The sequence below is a fragment of the Choristoneura fumiferana genome, chromosome Z (assembly GCF_025370935.1).
Source record: "Choristoneura fumiferana chromosome Z, NRCan_CFum_1, whole genome shotgun sequence".
NCBI classification, from domain to species: Eukaryota; Metazoa; Arthropoda; class Insecta; order Lepidoptera; family Tortricidae; genus Choristoneura; species Choristoneura fumiferana.
Window position 1 is genome coordinate 3542733 of NC_133472.1, and position 25735 is coordinate 3568467.

At 41.1% G+C, this 25735-nt stretch overlaps 3 protein-coding genes across 4 annotated transcripts; 1 reads left to right on the top strand and 2 right to left on the bottom strand.

Moving 5' to 3' along the window:
* LOC141438267 (kynurenine aminotransferase-like) lies at nucleotides 1–1879 on the top strand. 2 transcript variants are annotated; one of them, XR_012452475.1, is made up of 2 exons: nucleotides 1–122; nucleotides 1339–1879. XR_012452475.1 is itself a non-coding variant. In XM_074102106.1 (2 exons), exons 1-2 carry the CDS (start codon nucleotides 137–139, stop codon nucleotides 1396–1398), a joined length of 249 nt encoding a protein of 82 aa, XP_073958207.1. In that variant the 5' UTR covers nucleotides 131–136; the 3' UTR covers nucleotides 1399–1879. The 2 variants fall into 2 exon arrangements, 1 of the variants encoding a protein (XP_073958207.1); XM_074102106.1 differs by lacking the exon at nucleotides 1–122 and adding an exon at nucleotides 131–325.
* Nucleotides 1872–25735, bottom strand: LOC141437057 (CIMIP2 protein CG18335-like). Its single transcript, XM_074100302.1, has 9 exons — nucleotides 25634–25735; nucleotides 25277–25560; nucleotides 24301–24439; nucleotides 21432–21528; nucleotides 19574–19749; nucleotides 19000–19159; nucleotides 18233–18371; nucleotides 6189–6287; nucleotides 1872–2033 (listed from the first exon to the last, which is right to left on the bottom strand). Exons 2-9 carry the CDS (start codon nucleotides 25321–25323, stop codon nucleotides 1964–1966), a joined length of 927 nt encoding a protein of 308 aa, XP_073956403.1. The 5' UTR covers nucleotides 25324–25560; nucleotides 25634–25735; the 3' UTR covers nucleotides 1872–1963.
* Elp3 (elongator complex protein 3) lies at nucleotides 9686–18008 on the bottom strand. The gene is made up of 7 exons (XM_074097866.1): nucleotides 17371–18008; nucleotides 16746–16910; nucleotides 15724–15838; nucleotides 15240–15490; nucleotides 14560–14725; nucleotides 13030–13242; nucleotides 9686–9907 (listed from the first exon to the last, which is right to left on the bottom strand). The coding sequence occupies exons 1-7, from the start codon at nucleotides 17931–17933 to the stop codon at nucleotides 9716–9718; spliced, it is 1665 nt and encodes a 554-aa protein (XP_073953967.1). The 5' UTR covers nucleotides 17934–18008; the 3' UTR covers nucleotides 9686–9715.

Below are 25735 nucleotides of genomic sequence, written 5' to 3' on the forward strand. Positions count from 1 at the left end.
ACTTGCGGTTCACCAAAGCGTTCGTGAAGCAAGCCAGCGTGATGGCGATCCCTCCCAGCGTGTTCTACTCGGACGAGCACAAAAACCTCGGCGAGAACTACGCCAGGTTCTGTTTTATAAAGGTGAGGGAACGCCAATGCGGGCTTCTGATGATGGTCCGTGTTTGATCGATGTATCTGGGGTAAAAACTGACAAGTGTAAAGACTTGCGGTTCACCAAAGCGTTCGTGAAGCAAGCCAGCGTGATGGCGATCCCTCCTAGCGTGTTCTACTCGGACGAGCACAAAAACCTCAGCAAGAACTACGCCAGGTTCTGTTTTATAAAGGTTAGGGAACTGCTTTGGAACGTCAATGTGGGCTCCTAACGTTTGATGATTGTGTCTGGGGTCTTCACGGAGAATTGCAGTCGTGGTGTAGAAATCTCCCACCGGTTAGCCTAAATGTTTGGATGACATCAGGAAGACAAGTATCGCAAAGCATAGTGTACACTAAGGCCGCCTATCCACTGAAGCGGAGCGGAGTTGCGGACTGCGTCTGTCCATATACTTCGTTTTTTTAGCCATTAGAAAAAAGGTAAACAATCTTGACAAGTCTTTTTATTGAAAAACGTTTTTAAAAAAACAGTAACTATTACTTATGATACCAAAAAAATGTAAATGATCATAATTATGTCCTTGCTAATTGTTACATATTTGAACTTATTTTTCCAGTGTTTTTCAATAAAAAGACACTTCAAGATCGCTTAACCCTTTTCCATGCCCCGTTAATTTAGATACGCTACTTCAAAATGAATTTATATTGTGAGTTACCATGTTAGTATACCATATTGTAAGTTTAGCAAGGTCGAATATTCGTATACATTTATGTGGTCGCTATATGCACTACGTCTGGAAAAGGGTTAACATCTTTCTAATGCTTAAAAAACGAAGTATAGGTGCGGAGCTAGATAGCGGAGCGGAGAAAGAAACTAATGCGGAGCGGAGTTACAGACTTCATGCGCAGAAATTCCCCGCTTCTCCGCTCGCACTCTATTTACGCCCCGCTTCCCGGTTTTGTATGAATTTTTAGGCTAGTTACCAACTCGTAAACATTTAACGCATTCAATGCCACCTGACTCACAGGTGCCACCGACGCACATGTGCGTTCAAGATGTATGAATAATTATGACAGCGGCACTGGGCGAAGTTCCGAAAACGCATATGTGCGTCGGTGGCAGTGAATGCGTTAAGTCGCATTTCGAATAATTTCAGACAAACATTGGGTGCAGAAGTGTAGCAACAGTAGGATCTTACACTATTCGCATTGCAGCAAAATTATAATACCACGTTTTGTTTCACAGAAAGACGAAAACCTCGCATTGACCGAAAAACTCATCGCAGAATGGAACTCAAAGAAGTAAAAAACGACTGTACATGTTAAGAAAATATTGAGTTTGTATTTATATATTATTTTTTTTTTTAAATATTTTTTATAGTACAAACACGACGGACGGTAAAACATATAACTCCTATTGGAGGTATTTTTGTTACAAGTGAATGTGTAATTGTATGAGGCTTTCCTTACCGCCCGTGTGTACGTATTTTTACGAATTTCATATAACGCTGTAAATGCTACTTTACTTTGTTTCAATATTGTGAACGCATTTAAGTCTATACAAACTATCAGAGACAGTTTCTAGTTTCGTCGATTTTCTTCATTTTCCTGGACATTCGCATGAGAAAGAAAAAGATAACCGATCTTTTGTTTCGAGTTTCAAACGACGTTAGAATCCAAGGATAAAAATGCATAAAAGCGACCTTAAAATTTCTAGAACTAACCCAGTTGTTACCAATCTGTTGTAAATAGAGTACATAGAGAAATAAAACTGTTGCATCGTTTAACTTGTATACTCATTGCTTGATTTCCTTTAAAAAAAAGATCACTAATCGATTTTCGACCTTGTTGCGGCCGGTTAAGCTTCACAATCACGACTGGTAGTCCCCGCGGAGCCAGCGTTTCGCGTCGCGGGTGTCATTCCCGTACGTCTTCCCAAATCTAAGAAAGAAAAAGTTGTCAGAAATCAATAATAGAGCAAGACAATCGTATCACCAACTAATCATGCCAAGGCAACAAGGTAAATCGTCTATTACTGGCCACCTTATACTAAAATGAATTCTATTTAGGTATTTTATAGGTAACCAGTATTCATTTTATTATAAGGTGGCCAGTAATTGACACCTTATACTAAAAAAGAAACTAAATCTGTTCACGTGACCCTGTTCTGGATACCAGGCGACTCAGAAAAGTACCGTCTAGTCGCCGCGTCGAGTTGCAGGAATGATCTTCGTCTTGGAGCTGATTTCTTAACCTCCTTTCAGGTGGGTACTGACCAACGTTACGAGGTGTAATGTAACATGTTGCACAGCGAGCATTCGTGCAGTCAGTACTTAGTGTTACGGGGAAACCAGCGACCAACGATCCGCTCGTTGCTCGCTTTGAGTGCTCCACCCGGCTGTCGGTTTTTTGGCGAATCCTTTGACTGTTACGCGGTTCAGTCAGTACGCTGTAACAAGTCAGCCATCTTTACTGAGAGTGGCTGGCGAATATGGAGCACAAGTTTTGACGAGCAACATTACGCAGATTTTGAGAACACAGCGAACATGCTCAATGCGTAACATGCTCGATGCGAATGTACATTTCACCTCGTAACGTTGGTCAGTACCCAGCTTTAGTGACAGTCGTGGCAGTGGTACAGTCAAATGCAAAAATATATATACAGCCATAGCGTCAAAATATGTATACATACCCGGTTTAGTGGCATAAAGATGTATAGATATTTTTGAGGTCTTGGTAACGTATATAGGACGCTGTTTTGCAATAGTGTGTTAACCCTGACTAATTTTACACTACTTACAATGTCAATCCTTAGAAAAGTATTTGAACAGTTGACATTGTACCTATATCAAAATGAGTGAGTTGACGCATAATTGCAAAACAGCGACCTTTATTTATGCCCTTGACCGTACAAATAAAATAAATTGGAGTGAATGAAAAAAAGCTCAAAGTCACGCAAAGAGCTATGGAGAGAGCTATGCTTGGAGTTTCTTTGCGCGATAGAATCCGGAATACGGAAATTCGTCGAAGAACTAAAGTCACTGACATAGCTGGAAAAATATGCAAATTGAAGGGCAATGGGCAGGCCACATCGCTCGAAAGAACAGATAACGTTGGGGGAGAAAAGTCCTCGAGTGGCGACCACGAACCGGAAGACGAAGCGTTGGCAGGCCTCCCACCAGGTGGACTGACGACATGGTGAGAGTAGCGGGAAACCGGTGGATGCAAGTGGCGAGTTGTCGTTCATTGTGGCGTTCTAAGGGGGAGGCCTTTGTCCAGCAGGGGACGTCTTCGGGCTGATGATGATGATGATGAATGAATGAAAAAAAAAGTGTTTTTCCCAAAAATGGAAGAGGTTTTTTTCCCAGCGATAAAGCTCAACATTTTCAGCTTTGTTGCTATATGTCACGTGACCAGATTTATCACTGCAAACGAGCGACGAGCGTCTACATGAGGTTGCACCTTAAGGGGCAGTTTCATCATCCATTGATTAGTGTTAACTGACGGTTAAATGTGATGCCGCCTCCGTCTATTCGAACAAAACAAATAGAGACGGCATCACACCTAACCGCCAGTTAACACTAATCAATGGATGGTGAAACAGCCCCTTAGTAGCTGGTCTGCCATTATAGCCGCAAATGTCACCTCGATCACAAAAAAAAACCACTAAATGATACGGAACAAAAATTAAAGAGCTGCTGTTCTTCGCATTTTAGGGCCAGAGGCCGTATGTTCGCAATCACATCCACCATCTCTTTCTATCCTTGTAGGTATTATACTGTGATAGACAAAGAAGTGATGAAAACAATTGTGATTCCGAGTGAGTTTGACAATTGAGTACTTATTGTTTAACACAACAGAAATGAAAATTTCGATTTGTTGCCAAAATTAAGTAATTATATGGTCTGTCCCAGAATTCGAGATACTAAAACGTTTCATGTGTTACCTGTTTTTTGCGTCTCATAAATAGTGATGTGCCGCAACCGGTTATTACCGAAAGATTTTGTAGGTACCTATGATATGTATGTCGTAAAATATTAAGATATGAACGGATCCGTGATGTACTAAAATGTAGGGCACTTAGGACATTCTAGAAAAGGTAAAATAGGTCTAATAAAAATGCGACCGTTTTCGAGATATTTCGACTTTTTGTAGATGTTGATGTTTAAGTTTCAATTTTCATTCTAAGTAAGTTTTACATTAACTAATAATATATGAGAATAATGAATATTTGATTTATTATTCTATGATATGAATATCTAAATAAAAACACGAGAAAACGCACTGATCACATCCGATGACAATACGAGTAAAGTAACGAAAATCGTTGAATACCACTTGAATACCAAAAATGAACAATATATAGATATAGTTAAGTGGTAGCACAATTTTCCCTACATTCAAATACGTAGTGTTATCGAAAGATGTTATTTAAAGAACCCTAAAAACAGGCCAAGTGGGAATCGAACTCGCGCACCGAGGATTCAATGCCCAGTTGCAGCTACGGAAAATTCAGTGTTGGCAGAGCCCCTTTCCTAAGCAAAATGTACCTACGTGTTTTATGTTCCCTCTCTTGGTAATTAATAAATAAAGCGATGCCTATCTATTCCCTGCTGTATACTCAAAGTATAACCAATACAATGGTCTGTCCGTCCGTCCGTCCATATTTGCCAGATTAGATTTGTAATGCGTACCTTTACGAGTGGTACAGTGGATACGCGTTTAGCCTGATACACATTATACCTACAAACAAAAAAGCACCTGCAGTTAGGGGTACAAAGTCTGGATTGGTCAGAATTTTCCTCCCTTTTTACAGAAATAGGTTTGCGTTTGATCACAATCACGTCTGATGGTGAGCGAAGATGTGGCCTAAGAATAACGTGACCAGACGTCCCGTTTTGAACGGGACTGTCCCTTTTTTTGATTAAAAGTCCCGGTGTCCCCAAAACGAAAACCGGGACGCGGAAATTGACCCGTTTTTCAGAAAGCGAAACATTCAGTTCTAAAGGCGATGTTGATAACAAGGTGAACAAAAAAACGTGCCAAGAGTTTCATTCTTACTTAAAAGAGCTGTGTTAAAGTCCTCTGAAAATATAAACTAAACATTTTGAAAATATTAGACTACCTGTTAATTGACCTAAATAAACTAATGTCCCGTTCTGAATCAAAAAATAAATGGTCACGTTACCTAAGAATACCTACTAAGATGGAGGACACTTGCCTACTAAACGCCTTTTGATTTGAATGTGGCTATACTTCGTTTTTTAGCATTAGAAAGAAGGTAAGCGATCTTGAAGTGTCTTTTTATTGGAAAAACACTTGAAAAATAAGTCACAGCAAATATGTAACAATTGACAAGATTTCATATTTCTAAGACTATAATTTGATTCGTACTCTGTATTCTGTTTGGAAAGAGAAACGATATTTTTAAAATTTCGCTACATACAATTTTTTTTTTGTTTTTAAGATGTGGCTTATTCTAAAAGGGCTTAACTCCAAAACTACCACACAAGCAGATCCATTACTTTTGTCTAGTCTCTTAAAAAAATCACGTAAATCTGACGTAGACGTTGTAGAAACGAGCGCAAAATTTATGAACAGCTCCTTTTTCTGGTGTGAAAAGGCAAAGGAACATATTCTGTGGTAGTGTTGGCAAATTCAGACAATTTTTTTCAATTTATTGTAATTTTAAAAATATGAGAAACCAATTAATAATTAATATTTTCCCATGTTTCAGGAGCGCAAAACTTTCGATTCCTGTAGTAATTTACCGATGTTAAAAAAATTAAATCTTGTCAAATAGCACGAGAGATATGACATCTTTTGATATCATATAAGTAAATAGCCACTGTTTTAAAAACGTTTTTCAATAAAAAGACTCGTCAAGATTGTTTACCCTTTTTCTAATGCTAAAAAAACGAAGTATAGATTGCAGCGATCGACAACTTTTTTCTGCGTATCAACTAATCAAAAAAATCTAATATGTTCCCACGACACTCGAGTAAATCCCCAGTTAGCATCATGGGCTCCCCTACAATACACTACCAAGCTACTTCCAGACCTAGGCAATAATGTACTATTATCATTATAAAATACCTGAACAGGCATCCGGGAACGTGGCCGGCGTAATTTGGCAGCATACCGACGTGTTTGTGGTAGATCTCAGTGGGGTTGATGGAGAGGGGCGGGTCCGGTCTGCAAGGAACAGTCAGGTTAGGGAACAGGAGCGACTGTGGAGAAGGAGGGGAAAACACGCCAGCTGCCCGCACATAGCGTATTGACACAGCTTACGCATATTTATTTTCATCACACTTGCTCGTAAACAGTGTCGTAGCATGCAGGCTACCTTGCTTGCAACCCCCAAAATAAAACCCTCGACCTTAATGTGCTGTGTCAGAGACCGCGTGGTCGGTAAATGAGTCATTGCCCGTACTAATTTCATGTCAATCGGTTAAATGCATGTGTGCTGCTGCTCCGTGCGAGCGCTGCACACGCACGCCATGCACATGCTGCGGAGGGGAGGCGGGAAGGCGGCGGGGAGCTGGCGCTGCTAAGAGCGCACAAATTTATGAACTCGACTGTACACACTGGCGGCAATAGTGCAGAGTACCTACTGGGAATTCTGTTCCATTTATCAGCAGTACCATCCATCCATCCCAGCCTACATACGTCCCACTGCTGGGAAAAAACAGTTCCACGCGGGCCCAGTGCGAATTGGGAACTTCACACACACCATAAAATTACTTCGCATAGTGCAGGTTCCCTCATGATGTTTCCTACCGCAAGCACGTGGTAATTTCAAAGTAATTCCGCACAAAAATTTCGAAAAACTCACGAGGTGCAAAGCCGGGTTTGAACCCCACGACTCTCTGCTTGAGAGGCGATAGGTCAAACCACTAGGCCACCACGGCTTCAGAAGTACGATCAACGGTAAATAATCCCAGTAGCTGCAGTGCGAAAACAGGGCGAACATGTCAAAACAAACAAAGTTTTAAAAGAATAATAGACGAAATACATAATTATATCAAATGACCATTATGTGTTTCGTTCATTATGCCTTTAAAACTGTATGCGATTTGATACGTACCCAAACCGAGAATAGTCTGAGATAGTTAGCTGAAAGTTGATTAAGTACATCGCTATATTTAGCTTTAGTTTTTAAAACTAAACTGAAGTCGTAATCACTAATTAGTTTACCAATAAGTAGAAATGGAAATATGCACTTTGTATAAAAAAATATTCATGCCACTGCTTTTGCTGCACTCCGATTGGCTGGCCACAAGTGAAGTCAGAAATCGCTTTGCTTTGCTTTGCTTAATATACCCAGCAGTGGCACAAAATTTGCCCCACTCTACTTACATAAGTAATTAATTACTTATTATTATTACCGCATACATTTGAAAGCCTGATTTATAAATATAACACAGCGTGAATCTAATGAGGCCTAAAAGACAGGCGAAATATCGTCACTACTTTAAAAAAACTCTTACCTCAAAATAGATAACTTTTCTGAGTGAACTTTATGAACATTGCATCAAGGTTCTATTTTGTTGACATATTGATTTCAGATAAGAGATTTTTTTTTAAAGTAGCGTCGATATCGCTAGATGGCGTTAGTATGGTGAGGTTTATTGACTTTACGCTCTTGCTTGCAATGAGGGCTATCGTTTTTTGTCTCACTAGATGGCGCACTGTTGCGTGAGGTTTTTAAGTAAGGCTTTCAAAGTCTGTTATTACGGGCGTAAAGACAAAGTTTAGATTGAAATCATATTTAATACACCTTAAAACCGTACCATAAAAATATCGAGCATGCCACAGTGTTGCATAGTCCCCGTTTTGTTCGGAAAAAAGGGAGGAAAAAGGTTTCCGAAAGACAAAACGGTCTCAAAACACAGACATTCATTGCCCCGGAACGCATATTTGCCATAATTAATTTCAGATATTGCAAAATATTCACAAAATTATTCTAATTATAAATAAACCCGCGTAGCTCACCCAAAAACTATGAGATTTGACATTTGGGAGACCTCACGCTACACTAGCGCCTCTAGCGGCGAATTGATACGCGATAGCCCTCATTGCAAGCAAGACCGTAACGTCAAAAAAACCTAACGATACTAACGCCATCTAGCGATATTTTGCCTGTCTTTTTGCCCTGATTCAATATAAGGACACGTTTTAGCGATCATAGTTTACAATATTACGATGTTTTATTTTGAACAGTAATAATTAGAGTGCATGTTACACGTAGTGGAACAAACTGATTGATGTACCAGGGTGGCACCTTTGTACTGTTAATGTCATATTGACATCCTATGTTTTTGTCAAGAAAATCACATTAAAAGGGTCCACCCTGGTTCATGAATCACTTTTTCAACTGCACGCATAACAGTAGGTAATACAGCGTTTGAAAATGTTCTACAATCGCCGTGCCTCAGAGATTAAAAAATACACTCAAAATTCGCAAAAGCAGCCGCAATTTAAGATTTTTCAACTAGTAAATCAAAACGCTGAGCATCACAAATATAAAACAGTTCATTTTCAGGTATCTAGAAATAACATGAGCATGATAATGATTGTCCAACATTATAGTAGTAGGTACAAAGCTTCATTTAGAGTGCGGGAAACATCGTATGTTCGCAGCAGAGAATTAATGAGACAATGAGGGCTATCGTTTTTTGTCTTTCTAGATGGCGCCTCTGTTGCGTGAGGTTTTTAAGTGTGGCTTTCAAAGTCTATTATTACGGGTGTGAAAACAAAGTTTAGATTAAAATCATATTTAATACGCCTTAAAACCATACCATAAAAATATCGAGGAACCACAATGTTGCGTAGTCCCGTTTTGTTCGGAAAAAAGGGAGGACAAAGGTTTACGAAAGACAAAAATGTCTCAAAACACAGACATTCATTTCCCCGTAACGCATAATTGCCATAGTTAATTTCAGGTAATGCAAAATATTCACAATATTATTCTAATTATAAATAAACCCGCGTAGCTCACCCAAAAGCTATGAGATTTGACATTTCGGAGACCTCACGCTACACTAGCGCCTCTAGCGGCGAATTCATACGCGATAGCCCTCATTGTATAGATGATTTTCGTGTCACAGCGAATTTTTTTTTCTTTTTCTTTTTTTCTTTTTCCAGCCATACCGTTTGTATAACATAACTACAGTAACCATAGTCTAACTACAACATGTTTTTAATTACTTACACTACGGGATATAGACCCTGATTACCTTCAATGATACCCTTTACCGATACGTAGGCAATAATCACAGGTTGACTGATGAATTGGCGGGTGAGTATTATTAACCCGATTTCCACTGGTGCCATCGACGCACGTGTGCGTTCAAAATGTATGAATAATTATAACAGCGGCACTGGGCGAACTTCCGAAAACGCATATGTGCGTCGGTGGCAGTGAATGCGTTAAACCGATCACGAATTCATGTTCATGATGCATGCCAACGGCATCTAAAATATCGAGAGCTCATTTAAGGTAATCAACTTTTAAACTATAAATAAATGAGGGCAAAAAAAAGAAAAGCACTCCTTCTGTCCTGCAAAAAACCGAGTCAAAATTAAACGAAATGAAACGCCTTTTTGCATTATAATTTAATTCAAAGCATCTTGACCATGTACGGGCCCTCGAGGTGATAACCAATTTTGGCGTAATAGTTCCTGGTACCGACGCCTGATATGACGGCCATCTTGTCGGAGCCGTGCTCCTCGCGGGCGATGCGCTCCGCTTCCTCCATTAGGAGCATCCCGAAACCCTGGTGCTGGAATTTGGTCGGGTCTCGGGCGTTCACCTGAGGATTAAAAGTTTTAGAGTAACCTCACAAAATGTACAAAGTACATCGTGTACTATTATATATATACAAAAAAAGTCATTAATCAGATGTTGGTTATAGTGCTGTAAAATGATATTGCAATAAATTTCCAGAATTTAATTTATTTTTAATTCCCAATCTCGCGTGTATCTTCGCGCTTCTAATAGTCTCTCGTTCGTAATTCCTTATTTACCGCCCTTAACACACAATGTACTATTACGAGCACGAGAAATCAAAAAATTATTAGTGCTCATCATGTTTTTCTGGTATAGGGTAGACGTGTGCGCCGATTCTAAAATCTACGGCGGCGGGCGCCGGTCAAAAATCGGCGGCGGCGGCGTGATTTCGGCGCGGAGAATTTAAATAGAACTGTTTAATTTGTAGACTAATTTTTTATAACAAGATTAGATAAAATGTACAGACAATTGAAGCTTTAATTGACGCGTCGCAGCGGCTGTAATTGTCACGGACAAATATCATTTTCTACACCCGTTTTGGACTTAAACGGGACCTTTTTTCTTCTTCTCTTCTTTAAGATTCACCGTACCGGTAGAACTCGGAAGCTCTCGGAGTATACCTATGTATGTATGAGTAACCTTATGGCTGAACGACGCTCGCTTCGACTGCAGTCTCCCGATGATGCTGAATAGACAAATTTCGAAATCCTTGCGACACGATATTCGTACCTTTAATACTGCTCGTGTTAAAGATACGATTGAGTGGAATAAAGGCTCTAAAGTGTTCGCAAGAGATATGTCTATTGGGCAAAATCAAATGAAAAGTTGAAGAGAGATGATGGCAGTGTTAGCGTGGACTAAGCGGAAGTGTTGAGGGAAATCGAGGAGTTCTATGGACGGCTCTACGAGTCGGTCACTAAGCCTGTTTTCAGCGCGGCGACTCAAGACCCAAGAGCCAAACTGACCCGACACTATACAGAAGATATCCCGGACATCAGCCTGTACGAGATAAGGATGGCCCTGAAACAGCTTAAGAACAACAAGGCGCCGGGTGAGGACGGAATTACGTCAGAGCTCGGAAGCCGGGTGGATCACCGGCTCTTAAAGTCCTTCAGAGGCTCTTTAATTCTGTCTTGCTCGAAGGCACAACGCCAGAAGCGTGGAACAAGAGCGTTATGCTGTTGTTCTTCCTTCATGAAGGGCGATAACACCCTACTGAAGAATTACAGGCCTATCTCGCTGTTTTCCAGGGTCATTTTATGTCGTCTCGAACGCAGGGTCGATAGCTTCCAGCCAACCGAACAAGCCGGGTTCCGAAAAGGCATACCGTAGACCACATTCATACGCTGCGGCAGATCATACAGAAGAACGAAGAGTATAACTTGCCGCTTTGTCTAGCGTTTGTGGACTACGAGAAAGCCTTTGATTCGGTCGAAACGTGGGCGGTGTTAGAGTCTCTCCAACGATGCCGTATCGTATCGACTACCGATATATCGAAGTGTTGAAGTGTTTGTATAAAAATGCCACTATGTCGGTCCGAGTACAGGAACAGAGTTCAAAGGCCCCCCTGCCCTGATGCCTGATGCCCTTGAAAAGAGGCGTAAGACAGGGAGATGTCATATCTTCGACACTGTTTGCTGCCGGTTTGGAAGACGCCTTCAAGCTTCTGGAATGGAAAGGACTAGGCATCAATATCAACGGCGAATACAACATCATTCACCTTCGGTTTTCCGACGATATCGTGGTGGTCATGGCAAAGTCGATGGAAGAACTCAGCACGATGCTCCAAGGCCTCAATCGAGTCTCCCAACGGGTGGGCCTCAAAATGAACAGGGACAAGACAAAGGTCATGTCGAATATCCATGTGGTGCCTACCCCTATTTTGGTGGAGAATTTGGTTCTTGAAGTTGTTGACGCGTATGATACCTAGGACAAACCGTCCAATTAGGTAAGTCTAACTTCGAGAAGGAGGTCAATCGTCGAATCCAACCCGGATTGTCAGCGTTTGGGAAAATTCCTCAGTGTCCTAAGACGAAAGTCTTTAACCAATGTGTGTTGCCAGTTGCCAGTGATGACATATGGATCCGAGACGTTGTGCTTTACTATATGCCTTATAAATAGGCTCAGAGTTGCTCAGCGAGCTATGGAGAGCTATGCTCGGGGTTTCTCTACGGGATCGAATCAGAAATGAGGAGATACATAGAAGAACAAGGGTCACCGACATAGCCAAGCGAAATAGCTCGTTGAAGTGGCAATGGGCAGGCCATATAGCACGGAGAACAGATGGCCGTTGGGGCCGAAAAGTTCTCGAGTGGAGGATGACATTGTAGTAAAATATAGAATGCTTCGAAAGTCAGAAATTCAGTTTAGAAAACATTTTGAACTCGCGCCGATTTTACGCCGATACGCTGATCGGCGGCGGCGGCGTCGAAAAAATGGCGGCGGCGGCGGCGGGTCGGCGCGGCGCACACGTCTAGTATAGGGTATATTACTGCAATGTTCTGCCGTCAGAATGCAGCACTAGCACAAACAATGAACAGTTTTTTGAATGTCTTAAATTGTCTTTTAAATGAGAGTAGGAGTAGGATGCCATAATATCATATTTTTCCAATATTTTTTTTTATATTTAGTTCTATCGTTACTATCGATGTAAATATAATGTTGTTGTTGTTGATGTAAATATCATATCATTGCGAATTTTTTTTTTTTTTATTCAACTGGATGGCAAACGAGCAAGTGGGTCTCCTGATGGTAAGAGATCACCACCGCCCATAAACACCTGCAACACCAGGGGTATTGCAGATGCGTTGCCAACCTAGAGGCCTAAGATGGGATACCTCAAGTGCCAGTAATTTCACCGGCTGTCTTACTCTCCACACCGAAACACAACAGTGCAAGCACTGCTGCTTCACGGCAGGATTAGCGAGCAAGATGGTGGTAGCAATCCGGGCGGACCTTGCACAAGGTCCTACCACCTGCAAACCTGCAGACCTTATGGCGACAAACTATAAAGAGAACTGAACTGAAGTTGTGATGGCGGTTTGTTTACGTATTGTGCTAGTGTCGCCCCCTGCGCAGAGCTTTGCCCAATATTCCCTATTAAAAGATTTTACCACATCCTCACGCTACTTTGACAAAACTCACCGGGACAACGCTCCCATAGACATGCAGCTCCCGGACCACGCTGCACTGTCTGAACTTAGCATCCTTCCCAGGCTTCAGCTCGGGCCGGTACGTATCAGAAGCGCACTTCCTTAGCCGCAGCAGACCGACCAGAATGTCCTGATCGGGGTCCTCGTAAGCTATGAAAGTCTCCCAACCACCGTTAGCTACGTAGTCGCGCCTTATTAGTTCTACCTGCAAATAATTTGTTCATAACCTAACCGTCGCGTCTGTCGTATGTAATTTCAAAGCCCATCAACATCATATCAGCCGTGGCACGTCCACTGTTGGATATAAGCTTCCCCATATTTACCACCGCGGCTTTAACCTGGTCATCTGTCATGATCTGTCCGTCTCGTTGGTGGATGCTACGTTGCGCTTGCTGATCCGGGGTGTCCATTCGATAATCTTTCGGCCCCAAAGGGGTCAAGCTCGAGAAACTCTGTTTCCCAAAACGTACACTCTCTAAAAGTGCACTTTCCGCTAAATTTACACACAAAATGTACACTTCCAATTAAGGCACTTTTTCAAATGGTGCACTGTTTCAAGTACACTTACTTTCTAAAATGCACACTCCCAAAAGGTAAACTCGCAGTTGGGGCACTTTTTCGAAAGGTGCACTTTTCACTTTTAAGGTGCCCCTTGCGCGCGTTTTAAGGTGCCCCTTGCGCGCGTTTTAAGGTGGTGGGTTTAAGGTGTTTCACGCCGACAATATGGTAAAAAACTAAAAATTTTTTTTCTTTACCTACCTATCACACTAAGTGGGGTGTTTTTTTATACTCCAACCCCGCTGTGCGGGATGTCGTTAAATAGGTCTTAGAAAAATGGTCTTCAAATATTATTTTTCGACAAAGTCAACTGTGACGTAAATAATCGCTCGAAGAGTTCAAACATGCATATTTAGAGATTTATTAATAGGTAGTTAAGATTGTTCATAATTTGAGAAAGTCCACCTTATCAGAAAATATATCTGAAAATGTGCTCTATCTGAGAAAATGCACTTTTTGCAAAAGTGCACTTTCTGAGAAAGTGTACCTATTGAGAAGTGCACTTTTAAGAGACAGTGTACCTTCCAAGAAAGTGATCCTTCTAAAGAAGTGCACTTTTCGAGAAAGTGTATGTTTCGAGAAAGTGAGCTTTTCAAGCCTGACCCCCCAAATGCCATCTGTTCTTCATGCTTCACAGCCCAATATCTCAAGAAAAAACACTTCAGTTATTTTATTCCATTTGACACAGCACCGGCTTCGTTCTTTATCAAGAAAGAGCGAGATTGTCGACACCGCTTCTTTGCCTCTCAAAAGGTGCCATTATAATTTAATTTTGCACTAGAAACTGGAAAATGGCACCAGAGCCGTGCTGTGCGAGGATAGGTAAATGAAGCGTTTCTATTGGTTCATGAAAAACACATTCCTCGCAACACATCCCCGCATGTCTCTGGTGGTAACGCAGCCTTACACTATGAACTCTAGTTTTTTAAATACCATCTCTTGCCTCAAGAGGCCAGTCTCTTACCTCGTACGGCCTGACGCGGTTATGTATCTCCTGTATGCCGACCTCCCTGGTCCTGACGTCCCTGCAGTCAGTGCCCAAGTCAGCCATGCGGGCCAGGGCCAGTTCCCGCAGGTTCCCGTGCTCAACGCCAGAGGACACCAGCGGCATCGGTATGTCGCGTTGGACCCTGAAAACGTCATACGATCCACTCAGATTCACTTTGTACACATACTCCTAAACAATACAACTTTGTTATGCAAAGCGATGTAAGACAGTGTGCCCCACCGACTTAGCAGGCGCCTCAGTCCGATGGACGTCCAACGCGGGCCCGTACACATAGATTGCACGTAGCGCCAAGACAGAGATCTGCCCACTTTTAGTAATTAAATACGGAAATTTAGGACCTATCCTTTGAACCCAATAATTTAGAGAAATCGAAGCGTACAGACTTCGGTGGCTTGGACACGCGGAAAGGTTGGGAGAGGATCGAGCCGTGAGAGCATACTTGGGGCGACCGAGTGGACATGGCCGGATGGTCGTCCAAAGTACCGCTGGAGGTCCAAAGAGACCTTTTGGATCTCGAGATCAAAGTCTGGTCAAAGACCAAGACAAATTTCGGGGCTCTGCGCCCAGATAAGTAAGTTTAGTAATTATTTTATTATGCTACAGCAGCACTAAGTATTACTAGATATTCTGCTTACCTGTAAACCCTAGTCCAGGGTGGCACCAAAGCCAGAACTTTAGCAATCAGATCAACCAGGGTCGACGGAGGATAGCTCCTGTACCGACCGGTCTTCCACAACTCATACAGCCCAGTCCCCCTGATCACTAGAGTGGGGTAGATCTTCAGCCCATCAGCTCGGAAGGCTGGGTTCTCAAAGAACTCTATGAATTGTTCTACATCGCGTTCGAAGTCCACGTTTGGAAGGTCTGGCATCATGTGGGCTACAATCTGTAACAAGATAGATAGCATTAGGAAATATTTAGAAGAGTTTTTGATGCTTTCTGATGTTCTATAAATTTGAAAGTAACTGTCTATATATATCTGGCTGTTAGATAACCACTTCACATATAAACTGGTTCCAGGTTTCATTTTACAATTGGGTCAAAATTAACTTGCAAGATTTTCAAAAATTATATGAGGTGAAGGTAGTAAAAAGCTTGTCATAAAAATTATATAGTCACCTTATACCCAGCATCCTTAGCCAAGTTGAAGTTCTCACAGACAGCCTTAACGGTGTGGCCTCTGTTTGTGTCTCTGGCAATGTCTTCATATACAGACTGTACACCGATTTCCAGCCTGAAATATAGCAAAATTATTAGACAGGCCAAAACTAATCAATCCACTAAAGCTTACAATGTAAGTGGGTACGTAATTATATTCCCATTTTTAATGCACTACATCCAGATTTTCCGGAGTAGTTTGGTAGTGGACAGGTAGGTAGTAACATGAAAAGTTGCAGTTTCTCTCTGTCTAATGGAGATTGCAAAAAGATAGTGAATTTCATCAACATTTTTGCTGTTTATAGCTATGGTGACTTAAGGTTAGCAACCACAGTTGATAGTATCCAGTTGGATTAATGGTCCAGTCCATACCCAATGATATTATAAGAGATGTACCTCTGTACCTAGTTTATGTCCCATAGACAACAATTTAAAGCCACAATCTTCTATAAGTTTTTTATGGTTAAAATTTAGCAAACATTTGTCATAATTAAAGGCTGACCAGGAATATTAAAAAACCTGATGTGAGGGCAGCACTTCTACGTTTTATATTGCAACATTCTTTACACTTACTATACAATACCTACAAGTCATACTGACAACGGTATTGGTGAATATTTTCTAATCCTTCAGACTTTTTTATACATTGTGAATTACTTTCCTTCCAAGGCTATGCACAAAAACACAATATAACACTTTAAAATACGACGCGCAAACAACGTTAAACTTTGACAGCAATAGACAGATGACATTTGAATTCATTGTTACCAGTGCAAGAAATTAGTTCTATTGATTTTCCGCAATATGGCAAGGTTTTTCATAATTCTGGTCAGCCTTTATAAGCCTTTTACTTTTTAGACTACCTCCTAAGCACATTAGTAGCTTATATTATATATAACATTTATTTTGAGAAACTGCTGTATTATGAACAACCGGAATAACAAGTATGAAAAAGTTGATTGACCTAATCATGTCTTTCTTACCTGGTGCACCCATAGTTCAACATGTCGCTCATGTGCCTCTGCAGGCAGTAATCAGGCCGAGTCTCAATTGTGATACCGATGCATTTAGTTTTGGCCCTCTCGGAGAACTTGACTGCCTCGGCAACACAGCTCGATGTGTGACCAGACAGTGCATCATGTAGGTTTCTAAAAGGAAATAGAGTAATAAATAGTATTTTATACCACATTTGCTCAGTAAGTGTACCAATACTACTCAACAAAGGCCTGAAAGTTGATCATTTAACTTTCTCAAAAATCTAGGCAGTAATATTGTTGTTGTTAGCCTATTCTGTCCCACTGCTGGGCAAAGGCCTCCCTTATACTTTCACTGCTCTTCCTCCACTACATACAATGGCCAGTCCTTCAAGAAGTAGTCCAGTTCATCCCAACATCACTGTCTAGGTCTGCCAGATTGCATGGTTATCTTGGCCCACAACTTGTTATTTTTTACATACAATAGGGGCAAACAAGCAGGCATCAGGATGTCCGGCATGAGGCCAACATGGCCAGCAATATCAGTAAATTTCATTACTGCCATACTGGCACTTAATGAGTTTACTGTATTCTATTAAATAACTATAATATCTAAACAAGGATAAATTCTTACCTGATAAAATAGTCTCTATAGTCCTCCGGAAGGCTCATGAACGTTCCACCCATCACAATAAACTCGACTTTGTCCACACTGTGTCCCAGCTGCTTCAATTGTTCCACTCTGTGACGAGTCTGCAAGTACGGATTGTACCGGGCCCGTATAGCCCTCATGGAGGTCGGTTCATACCCAGTGTAACTCTGGGTCGAGTATTCAAAGTCTGAATCCGGTCCGCCGGGACAGTACACGCAAATGTTGCCAGTAAAGTTTATATGCGGACATCTGTGAGGTTTACACATGACTGCCACTACTGCAATACCCGACGCCGTACGAATAGGTTTAGCTTTCAATTTGGGCAGAAGGATGCTCTTGGAGTCAGCCGGCACAGCAGCTATAATGTCCACCAAGCGAGGAGACGTCCCGAGGCCGTATTTCGACGAAATACGCGTCTTCATTTTGTTGAGGTTAACATCTTTACCTTGACGGTGAGCCACTAACAACTCCTGTATGATCTCCGATATGACGATCACCATTTTCTCTTCTTTTGAGAGATTCGGTAGAAGTTTCTTTTTAGCCATTTTGCGGATTTAATTATTGCACAAAGATAAATTACGCGTGTCGAGTATGCGTATCGTATCGTATTGGTATTGTCAAAGTAGACTAGACACTTGACAGATAGAAATTATGTTACCATTACAAAAAAATAGGCAGTGTTGCTACTAAATTTAATTGTTTCTCTGCACACAAAACATTCGATTATAAAGTAAATCGATACAGCTTATTTTATGGACAGAAAGATATAATGATGCTTCAATATATTACAGGGCATGAGATATTACTTATCTTACTTATTAATAATATTAAAGAAATCACTAACTTGACAACGTTCACAGGTGCCCACTCGGTGCTTTGCCTTCGCCTGTAGTTAGACGAGAAATCGCAAAGAGCAGAGTTTGTAAGCTTCTTCGATGATTCTCCAAATCGTTGGAAGCCATAAGGCACGTGACCCGCAAAACCTAAAAACAAAACGAGTGATTCAGTGAAAATTGCACCAAATACAAAACTTGAAAATAACACTGGGAACTAAGTAGGTATACTTAACAGAACTCAAGCATCCACCTATTAGTATTGGTTAATTTTAAAGGGATACTTAATACCTAATCCTTAGAATCAACAGATTAATACTGCCTTTGTAGCTCTTATTAATGTTCTTATTAAAGCACTTATACACCCACAATAATAATTTAAGACTTACGAACTGACTGCGACGGATTATATCCCCAAATTTGGGATCTTACGAAAGAGGCATGAATTTTACCATACGACATTTTAAAACCAAAGTAACCTAACTATTGAAAAACCGTGATATGTAAATAAATAAAAATGACAATGTCAAAAATTAGAATCCATAACTGTCATAAAGCTGCCAGTCCTTATTTATATTCAACCACAAAAAGTTAGTTCGATATCGATAACATACACAATATTATTTTATGTAAATCTGGAACGAAATTGGTGGCATTTTGTATCGGTTTATTTATTCTCTTCAGAAACAAAATGTAAGGGAGCTTCAACGCAGAAGGAGCGTTGATAGTTCTCACATTTAAAACGAATGTATCCCAAAATGTTCATAACGGTTCTCACCCTTTTTTACGAATTTGTCCGGTCCATCTTCCATGAAAAACGGACTCGTTGAGTGCGATGCCGGTGACAATTTGGCCTCATCCATTGGTATATTCCTCAATATCCCCGCACATTCTGGCCTCACCACAACCAGAGGCAGTTTGAATTCCGCTGTCGCTGACTGGTAAGACAGATGAAATTGTGTTAAAACTCGATCGATAACTGCAGAAATCAAGCAGCAAATTCGTCATCGTTTAATAACGTGAAACCCGAAACTATCGTCCTCTTTCTTAGTGAAACTCCACTTCAATTCATTCTCCTATCTCTTTTCATCTTCATCTTCTATCCTCACTTTCGCGCTTTTCTCACGCAACATCCTGGTCTTCTTTGCGCGCTCTTTCACTCTCTAGTATCTTTCGTCGATGCGTCTTTCATACTCGACAGGGGTTTAGCTAGTTAGCTACCACCATATCAACCGCATCAAAGATGCCGCATGCCATAGTTACAAGGACTCCGAACGAAATTTTGAAACAAGGCTCGTCTAGACTCTAGAACAAGCTTAGACCTGACACTCAATAAGGATCTCTTGACTTACAAATCTGTCTACGAGGTCCCAGGGTTTTCCTTTGCCGGCTTGTAGGTCTACCACCCTTTCGAGTTGGTTGGCGGCTGCTCGCTGATTCATTTGGACCTTTTGGAATTCTGATAGCGCCTCTGTCGCCATCACTGTGTAGCGCTGGCCGAAGTGTGCGTTTAGCCGGGGAAGGTAGCCTGATGGTCATACGGAACCTCTGTGAGGTACTCTACAGGTCTAAATAGGTATATTTGATAGTAGGTACTCCTTGTATTGTAAAAGGAACAGGGTAGGTAAGCTACGTCACGATGTTTCCAGCGTTCCAGCGATGTTGGCTTGCACTTCCCTGACTTCTTAGGTGCTAATTATTATAGCGTATAGTTATTATTATTGCCTTAAATGAAATAAAGAAATTTTGACGGCAGGTAACGCAGCAGTTTTACATCTTAAACTTTAACGCTATCTTTAAAAACCTTCATCAAGCGCCAGATGTTGGTAACTAAGTAAATAATTATTTCTAAGAATTCTCTTCTAAAGAGAATAAGAACACTATTTGGAACTGACTGTACCTTCAAAGTTGTCAGAACAAAGAAAACCGCAAGATGTCAGGATGTCGAAGTGTAAACGCGCATTCACATCTTGCATTCGAAAATTTCGAAATAAATAGAATTGGGCACTTTAAGTTTGAAAACTCTATTTCTAGGGCCGGTAGGATGAGTCAGATATTTTTGCACGCTCCCCTGTGGCAGATATTAATGCAGGTGACTGTACTATCGATAAAAAATATAATACGGACCATCTTACCCAATTGATACGAGTACATTTATCTACCAGATAATGTATTTACTACTGTCCTACCTGTCTGAACGCTTCACTGAAAGTTTTTTGTCATTGCAGCCAAGCCACGAAACGAAGCCAGAGACGTAACTAGTATGGCTACTGTTGACGTTAAAGTTTCAACACTTTTAAGAACAATGCTGGTACAGTCGAGTTCATAACTTTGTGAGCAAAAATTTAATCAAAAGTATTATCTGAACACGGCTCTATTGTTAACGGCGTAGAAGCGTGTTCAGATTACTTTTGATCATATTTTTGCTCACAAGTTTATGAACTACACATACGTGCCGCTAGAGGCGTCATTTTGTCCGTTATTTGTATCTCCAATAATAAATTCATTCTCTTTTACATGTTCAAACAGAGCAAATAGGTAACACCAATAATATACACTTCATACCTGTATGAACACGACCTAACGTAAGCGTGCATTATTTCAACCGGTTGGAAATTAGTTGACTCAACGATGAGTCAGGGGATCACGGCTCTTTTGACTATTTGTCACAATGTTTCACTTTTGTGCTAATGCCCTAATAACAACACAAGGTGTGATGTAGAGTGCCAACTGTTTGCATAAGATCTAAGTGTCAAGTGTTAAGTTAAAACTACCTACTGTTTACAGATGACTATTGTTTCACTAACGAGACAGAATCCATACTAATATTATAAATGCAAAAGTGTGTGTGTTTGTGTTTGGATGTTTCGAAACGGAGCGACGGATCGACGTGATTTTTGGCATAGAGATAGTTTATTGGCCAGAGAGTGAGCTCGGAAAAATGCACAGTTCCCGAGGGAAAAGCGCGCGATAACCGACTTCCACGCGGGAGAAGCCGCTGGCAGAAGCTAGTATTACAAATAATAATACTCGATATTGCCTGCCCCGGCAACGATCCACTAAACTCTTACGCTATGCCTACGCTTATCCCACAGCAGTCACATCTGCTACATCTACATCTGTGGCCTTAGATTATGGTGCAGATAGTCTATGCTTAACTTTTGCTATAGGTACACGAGTATTACGCCTTACAGATGGACCCACACTTACCCTCATACCCTGGTATCATGGGGTGCTTGTACACCGGATCCCCATTGCGGAACCTCGCGTTGACCACATCGACATCAGTCTGGGCAGGACGGAATATCTGGCGACAATTGATTATCGGCATCATCACCGTCAGCCTAAAAACGTTCCTTGTTGGACATAAAGTCTCGGGGCAGCGACTGTAGTTTAATTATTGCAAAGTTTATGATCTGCAGGGCTACTATGAAATTCGAAAATCGAAGTTCGTGTCGTTCCGTCCCTCTGACGCTTTTACCATTTAATACGAGAGCGAGAGGGACGGTACGATACGAACTTCGATTTTCGAATTTCGGAGTAGGCCCTCTGGCGTCGCTTCGCTTATCGTCGCGTGCACTGGCGCGCGTTCTAGACGGTTTTAAGTAAACCAGCGTCAATCGGGGTGACCTTGCTTGTTGTTATCCTTGTAGACAGTTGTATACCTACCAAATTATAACATGACCATCAACGGCTTCAACGTCCTTGGCAGACGGGCGCGTGTTTCGCTACTGCAGGGCTATAGTAGAGGAGCCCACGATGCTAAATCGGGATTTACTCGAGCGTCATAGAGACCTATTGGGTTGCGAAGCTTAGATTATAAAAAGAAAAAAATGTTATATAATATATACCTCTTCATCGGTGGGAGGAGTTGTTATAGATTTTTAAAAATGTAAAAAAAAACTGTTGCATGGACATACTCGAGCGCGTCAGATATTGATATCATCCATGTCCTACGTATTTTTAAAAATGTACGTATGTTAATCTGATTGCTTCCATGATGGGGGTGGTCGTACGTAAGGGTTGAAAATGAAAAAAAAAAAATTGAATCGAGCGCGTCAGATTTTCTAAGGGGATGTTAAGAGATCCTAAAAAAAGGCTCTTATATAATAATCTGACGATTTGGATGTGACGCAAATTCGTGGCCATTATTAGAATGTGCATAAAAAATTCGCCATTTTGAAATACTCGAGCGCGTCAGATTAAGATATATATGGTTCATCTTCATGCCCTAGACGTGCTGTCTCATAATCTGACGATTAACTGGAGGGATTCGCCTAATCTGACAATTAAATTTTTTTTTTATTTTTTTTTTTTTAAATCATTGAACTTAATTTATTGAAAAGCTCAGGAAATAGCATGCAAATAAAAAATTGTGTTTTTTTTTAAGTACAATACTGTATTTATAAGAAAATAATTATAAAAAAATATTTTTTTTTGAGTATTTTTTCTCAATTATCATCGTCATCGGTAGAATCATCGTGATTCGTAGCCAAAGAACATCTCACAACGATTCCATTAAGCCCAAACACGGCTTAGGTATGTTGTTTTATAACAGAGTTCCGTTGCCTACCTTCTGGCTTCAGCATCAGATCAGTTCGAAAGAATCATTAACTTAAAGCTCCTTCTTAGTCACTTATCTAGGTATATTCATCATGATCGTTTATAGACGAGCGAGCATTACTTAGCTGTGATGAGTTCCATTGGTCATCACGGTCTTCTTCATCAGGTCTAGGTAACCAAATGATACTTTCTAATGTAAATGCTTATTTTAATGCTAAAAATGCCAAAATCGCCATAGGTGTGTCTTTAAATTTGAGGTTTGCCCTCGATTTCCCTAGGATCCCATGATCAGATCATGACCTGGTGACTATGGGACCACCTCAGAAGAGTACCCTTTCGAATAAAAAAAGAAATTTGAAAATCGGTCCACAATTGACTGAGTATAGTATAGTAGGGGAATATAGGCATCACGTAGCTGCACGCAATAAACTTTATCGATGGATGTTTGTTATTTCGACTTGTGGAAACCGTCAGATTATATATTTTTCGTAATTCTTGAATTATTCCCTTCAAAATAAAAAAAATTTAGCCACGCTCGAGAATGTCGAGATGACGTTTTTTTTTTACAACTTTCTAGCCCTACCCCTTCTTTACGTCACTCTCAAATTGTCAGATTAGTAGAATATACACGTTTTAGTATGTAACTAACTCATCCTACCTTAATCTGACGCGCTCGGGAATTTCAGATGATGATTTTTTTTTTACTAATCTGATCCTTTATCCTTGACGAGCGGCCATGTATATGGGGCTCATAGTTGGTGGAAGGACTTAACCGGGTACAAGGTATCCCCCTGTATATTAATCTGTCGCGCTTTAGTAAATCCCGAAATCCCCTCTTGGGCTCCCCTACTACTACTACGAAATTCGAAAATCGAAGTTCGTGTCGTTCGGTCACTCTTACACTTTTTACTATTTAATACAAGAGCGAGAGGGACGGTACGATACGAACTTCGATTTTCGAACTTCGCAGTAGGCCCTCTGTTTGCTTGTTGGTAAACCGTGTAGCCGAAACCCTATCCATGGTTGTAAACCAAGTTCACCTCTGTTGGGACGCTATTATAGTTTAAAACTGTCTGGAATGCACTAGTTAGTTTCGTGGTAGGTATCAGGGGGGCTACTAGGAAATTCGAAAATCGAAGTTCGTATCGTACCGTCCCTCTCACTCTCGTATCAAATAATATAAGCGTCACAAGGTAAGATACGTGCACTAGCGAGCGAGGCGAACCCGCCGCGATATTAGCCGGCGAAGCGTGGGGACCTAATTAATTTAGGAGATAATTTGGCCTCTACAATGAGCTCAGCCTCACTCGTATCGTACGCCCTGCCTCTTGGCTTCCTTCCTAAACATTAACCCATAGAGACAAAATATGATACAAATTCTTATGTATCTATCCTATTAACTTAGACACACTGGCGATTTGCGGGCAAGTTAAAAGCGAATCGAGTGCGCAGCCAAATACCTAAAACTAGTATTAAATTAATCGTTGGATTGGAAGGACCTGTTTAAGGGCTATACCTGATAGTCATCAGAAGTCCTGTCTGACAGCACGAGTCTCTCCGAATGAAGGACGCTAGGGTCTAACAGGATCTTATGGGTGGTGGAGCCATAGGTGTCCCCGATGCGGTACTTGTATTCGGGGCAATGGCCGGTGTAGCTGCAGGAACAAGGGTTTTATCAGAGACTGTAAAACAGGCCCTAGTAGATCAATAAATTCTGTGGCCTAATTTTACACACGCTTACTGAGACTTGGCAAACTTCTACAAGCTCCAAGGCTATACAAACTGGCTTTTACACTCTTGCAAATGCGTTATTGTATTCCGGGCACGCAAACATATTATAATGTCTCCAATAGGGGTTGGGGGCCCTCTAAATTCACGGGGTTCTGGTCCGCAACACGGCGAATCGGCGACAAGCTCTTGCAAGCTCACGCGAGACAAGTCAAATGCCCCTGTCCACAAGTACTAACTTGTGAAAGGTTGTTGAAGTTTAGCGAGTGTATAAATACAAGCTCACGCAACGCAAGCAAGCCAAGCCAACACCCCTGTTCACACGCTGGTGCTTGTGAAAAGTTGTCGAAGCTTTGCAAGCGTGTAAATGTACTGTTGCAAACTCACGCAAGCCAAGCTAAATACACCCTTATTCACACGCTTGTGCTTGTGAAAGGTCGTTGAAGCTTCGCAAGAGTGTAAATATAAGCTCACGGAACGCAAGCAAGCCTAGCTAAACGCCCTGTTCACACGCTTGTGCTTGTGAAAGGTCGTCGAAGCTTCGCAAGCGTGTAAATGTACCTATCTACTATAGCAAGCTCTCGCAAGCCAAACCAAACACCTCTAAGTATTCACACGCTTGTGCTTGTGAAAGGTCGTCGTAGCTTCGTAAACGTGTAAATGCAAGCCCAGCCAAACAACCCTGTTCACACGCTTGCGCTTGTGAAAGGTAATTGAAGCTTGACATTCTTGGCAAGCGTGCAAATGTACTATAACAAACTTACCCTGGGATATAATGCGGTTGCGCGATACTGACCAAGTCGAGCGCCATTGTGAATTTAGAAATACCTTCCAAATGGATTAATGCACTTAGTTTAGCTATTTAATCATGGAAAAGGACCGTTACACTTAAATTTTGAATTGACGCCACATTTGTTGTTGATTGCTGAAATACGATTGCGGAAGTGAAGTGAAGTTGATAGGTGATTGACGTATTTTTTTTTCCTTTTGGACATCGAGGTTTAGGTTTTCATAGGATGGCGTAGATACAATAAAGCCAAGTTTAGATCTGCAAGAAAATCGTGCAAGTTGCGTTAGTAAGTATATGTATGTAGGTAATAAAATTAATTAATTATACTTACCTATAGCATTAAAACTTCCGCTTTTTTTCTTGTTAAAGACACCTCTTTTCCTAGATTATTCCTCGACATTGATCTATAGAATTATTTAAAATTCTGATCATG

Coding starts and splice junctions, on each gene's coding strand:
- LOC141438267 (XM_074102106.1), top strand. CDS start 137: ATGCGGGCTTCTGATGATGGTCCGTGTTTGATCGATGTATCTGGGGTA. Junction 326..1,338: donor CCAGGTTCTGTTTTATAAAG/GTTAGGGAACTG, acceptor TTTGTTTCACAG/AAAGACGAAAACCTCGCATT.
- Elp3 (XM_074097866.1), bottom strand. CDS start 17,933: ATGGCTAAAAAGAAACTTCTACCGAATCTCTCAAAAGAAGAGAAAATG. Junction 16,911..17,370: donor TATAGAGACTATTTTATCAG/GTAAGAATTTAT, acceptor ATTTCCTTTTAG/AAACCTACATGATGCACTGT. Junction 13,243..14,559: donor ACCGCGTCAGGCCGTACGAG/GTAAGAGACTGG, acceptor AATTATTTGCAG/GTAGAACTAATAAGGCGCGA.
- LOC141437057 (XM_074100302.1), bottom strand. CDS start 25,323: ATGGCGCTCGACTTGGTCAGTATCGCGCAACCGCATTATATCCCAGG. Junction 21,529..24,300: donor GGACTTCTGATGACTATCAG/GTATAGCCCTTA, acceptor AATTGTCGCCAG/ATATTCCGTCCTGCCCAGAC. Junction 6,288..18,232: donor GCACCTGTGAACGTTGTCAA/GTTAGTGATTTC, acceptor TGTTCCTTGCAG/ACCGGACCCGCCCCTCTCCA.